General features: G+C 36.1%; 1 protein-coding gene across 1 annotated transcript in view; it reads right to left on the bottom strand.

Moving 5' to 3' along the window:
• Nucleotides 1-4107: 4107 nt before the first annotated feature.
• ASPM (assembly factor for spindle microtubules) overlaps nucleotides 4108-12196 on the bottom strand; it is a 69029-nt gene continuing 60940 nt past the window's right edge. The window contains exon 29 of the mRNA XM_037825105.1: nucleotides 4108-4306. Within this exon, the coding sequence (XP_037681033.1) occupies nucleotides 4204-4306 (103 nt within the window). The 3' untranslated portion in view covers nucleotides 4108-4203. The remainder of the gene's footprint in view (nucleotides 4307-12196) is intronic.

Raw genomic sequence — 12196 nt, 5'->3', positions numbered from 1 at the left:
TACAACAGCAGATCTCAAGAAGCAGAAGAAAACAGTAAGGAACTGGAGAACAAAACACCTGAAAGCCTACACGCAAAGGAGCAGATGGAGAAAAGAATGAAAAAATATGAGCTATGTCTCCGGGAACTCAAGGATGAAACAAAGTACAATAATGTACGTATCATTGGTGTCCCAGAAGGAGAAGAGAAGGGAAAGGGGGCAGAAGCAATAATAGAGGAAATAATTAATGAAAATTTCCCATCTCTTATGAAAGACATAAAATTACAGATCCAAGAAGCGCAGCGTACTCCAAACAGAAGAGATATGAATAGGCCTACGCCAAGACGCTTAATTACCAGATTATCAAATGTCAAAGACAAAGAGAGAATCCTGAAAGCAGCAAGAGAAAAGCGATCCATTACATACAAAGGAAGCTTAATAAGACTATGTTTGGATCTCTCAGCAGAAACCATGGAGGCAAGAAGGAAGTGGTGTGATATATTTAAGATACTGAAAGAGAAAAACCGCCAACCAAGAATCCTATATCCAGCAAAGCTGTCCTTCAAGTATCAGGGAGAGCTCAAAATATTTTCTGACAAACAGACAATGAGAGACTTTGTGAACAAGACACCTGCCCTACAGGAAATACTAAAGGGTACACTACAGGGTGATAGAAGACAGGAGCGCGTGGTTTGGAACACAATTTTGGGAGATGGTAGCACAACAATGTAAGTACACTGAGCAAAGGTAACTATGAATACAGATGAGAGAGGAAGGTGGGGAGCATGTGAGACACCACAAGAAAGGAAGAAAGATAAAGACTGGGACTGTGTAATTTGGTGGAATCTAGAGTATTCAACAATTGTGATAAAATGTACAAATATGTTCTTCTACGAGGGAGAACAAGCAAATGTCAACCTTGCAAGGTGTTAAAAATGGGGAGGCATTGGGGGAGGGATGCAATGAGCATAAACTAGAGACTGTAACTAATAGAATCATTGTATCATGCTTCCTTTAATGTAACAAAGGTGAAATACGAAGGTAAATGCAGATAAGAGGGGGGGATAGGGGAGGCATGTTAGAAACTTGACATCGGTAGTATTGTCTGATTCTTTATTCTACTTTGATTGAAGGTTATTTTTCCTTTTGCTGCTTCCTAGCTGTCATTTTTTTTTCCTCTTTCTTTTGCCTCTCTACCTTCTTTGACTCTCCCTCCTGCCTTGTGGAAGAAATGCAGATGCCCTTATATAGATAGTGGTGAAGGTGGTGAACACATAAATTTATGACCATGCAGAGAACCACTGATTATTTACTTGGGATGGAATGTATGGTGAGTGAACAAAACCATATTAAAAAAAAAAAAATGGGTTGATGACAAAACCTTGAGGGCAATATACTGGGTGAAATAAGCCAGACACATGGGGACAGTTATTGCAGGGTCTCACTGATAGGAACTGGTTATAGTGTGTGGACTCATGGACATGAAATATGAGGTACCAAGATATGGGACGAGGCTTAAGAATGGGGAGTGGTTGCTTGGTATGAACAGAATGTTCAATTAGGATGAAATTAGATGTTTGGAAATGAACAGGGGTGTTGGTAGCAAGATGTGAGAATAACTAACAGCGCCAAATGGTGTGTTAGTGAGGTGGAGAGGGGAAGCTCAGAGTCAAAGATGTCACCAGAAGGAAAGTTGGAAGTCGAAAGATGGGAATGTATAAAACTGAATCCTGTGGTGGGCAATGTCCATGATCAACTGTACAAATACTAGAAATTGCTTCCATGAACCAGAACAAATGTATGACAATACAATTAGAGGTTAATAATAGAGGGGCATGTGGGGAAGAACTATATACCTGTTGGAAACTATATACTATAGTTAGTAATATTTCAACATTTTTTCATGAACAGTAACAAATGTACTACACCAATACTATGAGTCAACAATTGAGGGGGGTTGGTTGGGGATAGGGGAGGATTAGAGTTTCCTTTTCTTTTTTTCTTTTTTCATCTTTCACTTTGTTTCTTGTCTGGGGTAGTGAAGAGTTTCTAAAAATTGAACAAAAATTAAGTGTGATGGATGCACAGCTGTATGAGGGTACCCAGGGGCAAGTGATTGTACACTTTGGATCTTTGGATAATTGTATGGTATCTGAACAGTCTCAATAAAAATGAAAAAAAAAAACAAACAAAAAAACTTATTCTTGATCCATAGTTGTAATAACAGTATGTACGGGTGCAAACAGACATAGCTGAAAGATAGTATTGTCTTAACCACTAAATATTGTTAAAAGTATAAGGCTTTCATTGCTAAAAACAAAGAGAAGTTATAAAGATAATGAGCCTGGAAAAACTATCTATTTGTTAAGAAAAATTTAACAGCTTTTAAATATAGTGCACATATTGCTTATTTCTTCTCTTGAGTAAAGCCAAAATATGGTATGAATACACAATTTCTATTAAGGATATATAGACATAATTTTATAAGGATGTAAAAGTATGGATTTCATGTGTGAAAAATGTAACTATGTATTATATATTTACATATTTAAAACTAAATTAAAAATGATATTATAAGTCATAATGACCATCTAGTGGAAATATTGATTAACAAGATGCTAATTTGGGACTCACCTAACTTTACCAAATACCTCACCATTAAACTTACCTAAACTAAAATTATAGATTTTATATACAGAATAGATTCTAGTCAATACATTTACCTCCTTCTTTAATACAGTGTAATAACTCTGTTAAAAGGAGCTATTTCCTAAAGTTAAAAAGCTTAATCATTTCTCTGCCAGTCTTCCCAACCCCCAACAAACACCCAGGCACACAAACACACAAATTTTGCTTTTAGGAAGTCTTAGAATCCTGATACAGCTGTATGTCAAAAATTTAGAAGAAATATCCTTCATATAAAAATTGGATATTAAGCACTAATTCTTACTGAATTTCAACAAACAAAAAACATTTAACATCTGTAAATCATCTTCCTGCATGTATAATTTCATTTAAATATTACTTGTGCAACGGTTATCACCACCTTAGAGCATATTAATACATTCTTATATTATAACCTAGAAGTATAATTTACCAAACTAAGCAGATTATTCACACTAAAATTCTAGTAAATAGAAAAGAAAAACAAAGAACTCTAGTTAAATAAAACTAAAATGTTTGGAAAATAGAGAGTCCCAGGAGAATCTAAAACACTTTGGTGGTGGGGGGGGAGAAGAGAAAAGAAAAAAGTCAAATGAATCTTAAAAAAATTCAGTATAAACTTAACACACCAATATGTTCTTCGAATCTATCCTAACCAAACCACAGACAGATAATTTCAGACTAATCAGGTTTAATCCTTAAATTATTCCAAAAAAATCATAAAATATATTACGTGTTTAAATTGTCTATTTCCAGTTACAACTGATTTATTTTGGTGTTAAAAACGTCTATGGCTTCCATATACAGATTAACTTACTTATAATCGACTTTAATACTCTATCAGATTTCAAATAACCACTGAAATTAGGCTTCTGTGGCCCTAGAACCACACAGATATTGGTAAAAGAGACCCAAAGCTACAGAAAATGGCAAGTGACATTTGAACACTGACTCATTTTCAGGTCTGTGATATGTGAATATACAGCAAGTTTCTATTCTACGCAATATCATGCTCTTTCTAGAACAAATCATAAGCCAATCGCTTCAAGGTTAAAGGATTTTAGTGTATATAGGGGCAGGTTGTATGGCTTTTCATTTCACTAGAGAGGCTCACTTGCCAAACTGGATGGTCCAGTCAGTCAAGGATACAAAGAAGTTCTCAATAGGCAATTATGGAACTATTTTATCCTTTTTTCATTTGGAAGTGAATTGGCAGAATCAATTTCCAATTTTTTTTAAGAAGATGCTTCAACTTGTCTATAAAACAGGTATGATACATGATTCTTTATCTTTCAGGAATACGATTACATTCAAACTCATGTTGCCATGTATTAATAGTATAATTCACTGGATGGCATGTTACTTCTTATTACATGTATATAGTTATCAAACAATAAAAGAAACTTCATGAAACATTTTAGTTATTTGTTTTATTATTTTTTCTAATTTTAATACAAAGTCAGATTTTAGAAGTACAAAGAAAGCCAAAAAACATTTTATATATTCATGATTAGCTGTAATATTTCTTTCTACTGTACATACTGAAAATGTTTACATTTACTAATAAGGAATGCCAAGTGTGTCCATCACCATTTGAATAGCTTGCAGAGGATTTGTGATTTCTTCCATTTTATCTCTTCTCAAAACCCAATCTGGCTTGAGTCTGTAGAAAAAAAGTAAAAATCTGGCATTAATAAAGTTTCCCTCTTAAGAGTTACTGTCATCTTTTTTGTCTAATCCAAAATGTGGCTCTTTCATTTCCCTTAAAACCCTCTCAAAGAAGTGAACGTGCTAATCTAATATTGCCCATTTCTGGTTCAAGACTATTTCTCTCTCTTCTTGAAAAATGACTCTGGCTCCTTTGAAGCTTATGCTATTTAACTCCACTAATACCTTTTGGCCATCTACCAAACTCCCAGTCTGTTTGTCTTGTTCTTGCAAACCTGGTTCTTGGTCTTCTCTCAACTCATCATCATTCTTGATAACATCAACATCCATGTGGCCAAAAAAAGTCAACGACCTGGTCTGTCAGTTTTTGCCCCCCTTCCCTTCCATTCTGTCTCAGCAAACCCTTCTCACATAATCACACACTAGATTTTGTTATCACCACAAAGTGCACCACCTCGGAAACTGCAGCTTAAGACTTCTATTTTCCAACCATGACTTCTGATTCTTTATGCCATTTGTTTTAGTGCACACATGGCATCAATTCTTCCTCCCCATAAGCTCTCCAATTCACTTGACCTCAACATGCACCCCTTATCCATTAGAGCTTCTATGTTTTCACTTTCTTCCTTTCCAACTTAGGTCCACCAATATAATCCTACCTTGCAAAACCATTAATTCTGTGGTCTGTAGTCCCTCTCTCCTATTGAACTCACCTGGAAAATTCATCTCTACAGGCAGAAACCATATCTGCATTCTCCATGCCTGTAGAGATGAACATTGCTAAAGAAAAATTACCCAACCAGAATGACTGTATTTTATGCCTATGATTGTACACCTAAAATGGGCACTTGAAATTATCTAGTATGCTCACTTTCTCATTCTCCAAGATGACCATTTCATTCCCTTCCTCTTTTCAAATCTCTCTTGCACACCCACCCTAATCTGCATCTGACTTTATGAGGTTATCTCATACTTCCTTGAGAAAATAGTGTCCATCAGGTAAGAGCTCACGAATCTTCTCACATAAATCCGTCCTATAGGCATTTTAACCTTTTCATTCTTTCCTGCTAACAATGGAAGAAGCATACTTCCTCTTATCAAAGGTCAATTTCTACCAACCCCACCCCTCTCAATTACCCAAGATTTTTCTCCTTAATCCGTCTTTCCTCTCTCCTCCCATCCCTGACATCATCAATGTATAAACTTGCTGTAGTACCTCACAAAGAAACAAAAACTCCCTTGACTTGCCATCCATTTTTAACAATTATCATTTCTCTGCTCTCCTTCAAAGAAAAAACTTAGTAAACAGTCTATACTTGTCTCACCTCTTCACCTTTTGTTCATCTTTAAAAAAACACGAACATTTTCAAAAATACATGAATAAAAAATATAGAAAGAAAAGTAGAGACACGAATAGAATGAACCCCATATAGCCTTCATCCAGCTTTAACAATTATCAACATATGCCCAATCTTATTTCATTGATTATCCTCCAACTTTACTTCATTATTTTAAAGAAATTCTTAGACCTCATATTTCATAAGGAAATTCTCCAATATTTATCTCTAAAAGATAGGGATTCTTTTATAAAAATCATAATCATAATACCATTATCACACCTAAAATCATGATAAGAGAGTAATATCATCAAAAATCTGGTAAGTGTTCAAATTATCTGAACCAACCCAAACATTTTTTAAAAGCTGGCATATTAGAATCAGGATACAAACTATTACATTTGGTTGCATGTCTCTCAAGCCTCTATTAACATAAAGATTGAACCTCTCTTTTTTCTCTCATGCCAATTATGTGCCAAGAAAATTCGTCATTTATCTTGGAGAATTTTCCACCTTCAGGATTTTGTTGAATTTTTTTATTTTGCATAACTGTTGGGTTTCTCTATGTCCTGTAAATCCTGACAACTGGTAGTAAGATCTACTTCAGAAATGCTTCTCAAACTATCTGTAAAGGGTTGTCTGTTTACTTTTTTATTTTGCCAATCTTTGTGCGCTGATATATTGGTAAAATACAATCAAAATGACACAGCAAAGTTGTAGAATATTATTTTAAGATAGACCACAAAAACCTAAAGATGTATATTGTAAACCAAGAGTAACCACTTAAAAATTTAAAAAATAAGAAACTTATAGCTTATTTGTGGAAATTCCAATACTAATACAAAATATAATAAAAAAAGATACTCAGTTTAACTATAATAGAAAAAGAAAAGTAGGCAAGAAAAGGAAAAAAGAACCAGTGATGGGACAAAGGAAATGAACAATCAAGATGGTAGATTTAAAACTGAACCATCTCAATCATTATATTAAATATAAATGGTATAAATACTCCAATTAAAACTATATGCTGTTTACAAGAAACTCATCTTAAACATAAAGATAAAAATAGGTTCAAGGGGTGATGTCATCAACATGGCAATGTAAACAGCTACTTAAAACTTCTCTCCAGAGATTCAACAAAAAACAAGGACAATCCTGAATTGTTTGAAACTCTGGAGGAGGATATAGACAGGAGAAAGACCTTGCAAATGCGAAACTGAAGAAAGAAAAGAAATATCAGGTAGGAATTTTCTGTCCCAGATCAGCCAGTCCTCACTCGGTCTCCATGTGGGAAAGGCACAGAAACAACAGACAGGATCCCTCCCACCGGGGATACAGATTTTAAAATCTCATAGCAGTGAAAAATACCCTCACTGTTTGAAGATCTGGTGGACAGGGGAGGACATTTAAAGGCACAGATCAGCGAGGGACAAAGAGACTAAGAAAACACAGACAGAAACACATTTCCAGCCCTGTGTCTGAAAGGCCTTCCCCCACCTTTGAGGGAAGTGGCAGCCAGAGGTCGTGCTCTGACGCAGAGCAGCCTCTGGGGAAGAGGACAATAAGTTACCAAACAGTGCCATCTGTTGGATAGTCTGGAAAGTGCAAAGACCCTTTTTTTAGGAACACAGGAGCTGGTCTATACACCTTGTATGGAAACCCTGTTTTGGCTGAGAAATAGGGAAGACCCAACTGTTAAAGCAGGGACCCCCCCAAAAAAACTCAGGTCTTGCTAGCCGGTGGAAAACAGAGCACCACTGGAAGCCAGCAGATTTGTATTAACACACAGTGAATTTGCTGGGGTGCCCAGTGCCTACCTCCCATCCCTGTGGCAGGCCATGGTGGGTGCCTGATTTGAGGGAGAAGACTGGGAGGCAGAGCCACTATGACAACTGCCCAGGGAGAGAAACAGAGAAAAGATAGAGATCAAAGTCAACCAACAAGAAAGCCTTACATAAAAGAGAAAACAACCTCCAGAATAAACTAATCAAGAAAACCACATGCCAAGACAGCAGAAAATCACGATCCACATAAGGAAACAGGAAGATATGGCCCTGTCAAAGGAGGAAACTAACATTTCAACTGAGAATCAGGAGTTGGAACAACTTATTATAAATGTTCAAAAAAAAAATCTTTTAAATCAAATCAATAAGTGAGAGAGATTGTAACAAAAGAGATAAAGGATATAAAGAAGACACTAGGTGATCGTAAGAAAGAATTTGTAAGCTTGAAGAAACAAATGGCAGAACTTATGGGAATGAGAGGCACAATAGAAGAGATGAAAAAACACAATGGTGACACAACAGCAGACTTGGAGAGGCAGAAGAACAGATCAGTGAGATGGAGGACAGGACATCTGAAGTCCTGCACAGAAAGGAACAGATAGGGAAAAGAATGGAAAACTATGAGCAGAGTCTCAGGGAATTGAAGGACAACATGAAGCACATGAATATATGTGTTATAAGTGTCCCAGAAGAAGAGAAGGGAAAAGTGGCAGAAGGAATAATAGAGGAAATAATCAATGAAAATTTCCCAACTCTTATGAAAGACATAAAATTACAGGTCCAAGAAGCACAGCGTACCCCAAACAGAATTGATCCAAACAGACCTACTCCAAGACACTTACTAATCAGATTTTCAAATGTCAAAGACAAAGAGAGAATTCTGAAGGCAGCAAGAGAAAGCAATCCATCACAGGCAAGGGAGGCTTGATAAGACTAAGCGTGGATCTCTCAGCAGAAACCATGGAGGCGAGAAGGCACTGGTATGACATATTCAAGATACTGAAAGAGAAAAACTGCCAACCAAGAATCCTATATCCAGCAAAACTGTCCTTCAAAAATGAGGGAGAGTTTAAAATATTTACAGATAAACAGACATTGAGAGAGTTCGTGAACAGGAGACTTCCTCTACAGGAAATAGTAGAGGGAGTGCTACAGACAGATAGGAAAAGACAGGAGAGAGAGGTTTGGAGAAGATGTATAGAAATCAGGAGATTGAGGGAGGGTGGAGATTGGACATTTGATGTTGAAGGAGTATGGAATGCTCTAGAGGACTGATTGTGTAGATCTAGAAATGGATGGCACAGTGCTGTGTGATGGTGGCACAGTATTTTAAGTACACTGAAACAAGATGACTGTGAATACAGTTGAGGGAGGAAGGTTAGGAGTCTGTATGACATCAGAAGGAAAGATAGAAGATAAAGACTGGGACTGTATAACATAGTGAAACAGAATGGTCAGTGTGTGTGATCAAATGTACAAATATAAGAATGTTTTTGCATGAGAGAACAGAAAGAAAGAATGAAGTTATGAGGTATGCAATGCAGTGAATAGACCATGAGGATAGTAGGTTGAGTGAAATAAATCAGAAATTAAACATTATAATGCCTCATTAATATAGACAAATAACAATGCGTAAACTCTGAGAATTGAATCTGGCAGCATGGGCTATAAGTGGAAGGTTTACATAAAGGTCCCTAGATTGTAAGCTCTTACAGCAGTCACATTTATTCATGAGTTCTAACAGTTATTTCTTAATTTTGAGATTCTGAGCTGTCTGTGTGTGAAGTGGTCGGTCCCTGGAGCTTCTGGTGTCTGTGTGGCACCTGCGACTCAGAGCCAGAGTTTGGCAGCTGTGAGTGTCGGCATCACCCTGAGAATCAACTGCTAAAGAGGCTGAAAGGAGATCAGACTTTGATTGGAGATATCAATGAAATGGACTTGACTGAGATTGGAGTAGATCCGACTAAAGAGAAAGGATGATACTGTTTTAAAACTTTGACTTCTGTGTGGGACTGAAGGAAGAGATGGTTATATGGTGCAAAATCTATATTTTCTGTGGCACACTATATAATTTAACTTGTATGGTCATTTTACCCAAATGTCCTAATTACATGGAACCTTGACTAGGGAGTGAGACCTTGTTTGTATAGGTTAGCGTGAAGCCTCAATGCAACCCAGAGTAATTTGGGCATAGAATAAAAAGTATTTACAAAGCCCCCTTGAGGGACTGTGGAGAAATGTGGAAATATTGAACTTCCCCAGCTGGGGAATTCCTGATACTCTCGCAAGCATTGGGGATTACCAGCTTGGTAGGCCCAGCCCTCGATCTTGGGGCTTGCCCTTACAAAGCTTGATACTGCAAAGGAGAATCCTACTCGTAATTGTGCCTAAGAGTCACCCCCAGAGGGCCTCTTTTGTTGCTTAGATGTGGCCTCTCTCTAAGCTAACCCAGCAGCTGAACTCACTGCCCTCCCCACCATGTGGGACATGACTCCCAGGAGTATAAAACTACCTGGCAATATGGAACGTGACTCCCAAGAATGAGCTTGGACCCTGCATCGGATGACTGAGAAAGCCTTTTGGACCAAAAGGGGGAGGAGAATTGAAACAAAATAAAGTTTCAATGGCTGAGAGATTTCAAATGTAGTTAAGAAGTCATTCTGGAGGTAATTCTTATGTGCTATATAGATATCCCTTTTTAGTTTTTAGTTTATTAGGATAGTTAGAAGGAAATATCTTAAATTGTTGAATTGCAATCCAGTATACGTGATTCTTGAAGGTGATCGTATAACTGCATAGCTTATTTGGTGTGACCGTGTGATTGTGAAAACCTTATGGTTTACACTCCCTTTACCCAGTGTATGGACAAATGAGTAGAAAAAACAGGGACAAAAAAGTAAATGAATAATATGGAGGAAGGCGATACAGGACGTTTTAAGTGTTCTTTTTAATTTTATTTTTATTCTTATTTTTTGGAGTAATGAAATTGTTCAAAAATTGATTGTGGTGTTGAATGCAGAACTATATGATGAAACTATGAACAACTGTTTTACACTTTGGATGACTGTATGGTATGTGACTATATTTCAATAAAATTACATTAAAAAAAGAGCAGTAGGCAAACTTTGCCAGTGAATGAAAAAAAAATGACATATAATTCGAATATATGATTTGTAAGTCCTTAATCAGTTTATAAGGAGATGTCAATAATTTTCTTTATTTTGATTTTATTACTTTAGTTGGTAATATTTTCACATGATTCAAAAATTAAAATGAATCAGAAGAAAAAAAGAGAAGATGGGAACTACTTCAAATTCATAAAGGGCATGTATGAAAATCTACAGTTAACATCATATTTCATGATCAAAGACTGAATTCTTTCCCACAAGATCATGTATAAGGCACCAACATGGGCTCTCATCTCTTGTGTTCAACACTGTATTGAAGTCTTAGCAAGTATGATGAGGCAAGAAAAGGAAATAAGGGATACAGCTTTGAAAGGAAAAATTAAACCTATTTGGAAGACTACATGATAATCTATGCAGAAAATTCCAAAGAATCTCCAACAAAGCTACTAGCTCTAAAATGTGAGCTTAGCAACATCATAGGATTACAAGGTCAATACAAAAAAAAAAAAAAAAAAAAAAAAAAAAGCAAATGTAATATAGCAAGGATAACTGGAAATTTCAACAAGTATATATCATTTAAAATATCATGAAAACATGAAATAATTACAGAAATATGTGCAAGATTAGTATGCTAAGAACTACAAAATGAAATTACCAAGGACCCCCCAAAATGGAGCTATGCCATGTTTATAGATCAGAAGATTCAACATTGTTAAAACACTGATTTTCTTTCCCAAATTGATCTATAGATTCAGTGCAATATGAATCACAATCACAGCAGGCATTTTGCAGAAATTTATACACTGACACTAAATGTCATATAGAAAAGCAAAGGATCTAGGAGAGCTGAATCAATTTTGAAAAAGAACAAAGAAGTACTGATTTCAGTACTTATTATAAAGTTATATAATCAAGATTATATGGTATTGGCTTAAGGAAAGACATAAGATCATGCAGAGCATACCACCCATGAGATCAATTAATTTTTGCCAAAGGGTATCAGGTAATTAATGAGGAAAAGGAAGGTTTTTCAATGAATAATGCTTGAAATATGGGGCAAACCATATGCAAGAAAACAATCCCAACTTTTAACTCATATCAACAGGCAGAAACTCAACTCAAAACAGATCACAGACTTACTATAAGAGTTAAAAACGATAAAAATTTCTAAAATTAAACATTTTGACATTGGCTTAGGCAAAGATTTCTTACATAGGGCACATGAAAAGATGTTCAACATAATCATTAGATAAATGCAAACTAAAACCACAAGGAGATGACATATACACTCCTACTAAAATGTCTAAAATTAAAATGACTGAAAATATCAAGTGCTGACAAAGATGTGGAGTGACCCAGAACTCTCAGATATTGCTGAAGAGAATGCAAAATGGCACAGCCACTTTGGAGAGCAGTTTACCCTAAGACCCAGCAACCCCACTTCTATGTATTTACCCCAAAGGAAAACTTATCATCACACACTTGTACTTGAATGTTTGTAGTAGTTTTGTTCATGTAGCCAAAATCCAGAAATCTAAATGCTCATCAACTGGTGTGTGGATAAACAAATTGTGGTACATCCACACAATGGAATATTACTTTGTGATAAAAAGGAGGGAAATTATAATCCATGCAC

Source organism: Choloepus didactylus, chromosome 2, assembly GCF_015220235.1.
Source record: "Choloepus didactylus isolate mChoDid1 chromosome 2, mChoDid1.pri, whole genome shotgun sequence".
Classification (NCBI taxonomy): Eukaryota; Metazoa; Chordata; class Mammalia; order Pilosa; family Megalonychidae; genus Choloepus; species Choloepus didactylus.
This window is presented reverse-complemented; position numbering and strand designations above follow the sequence as displayed.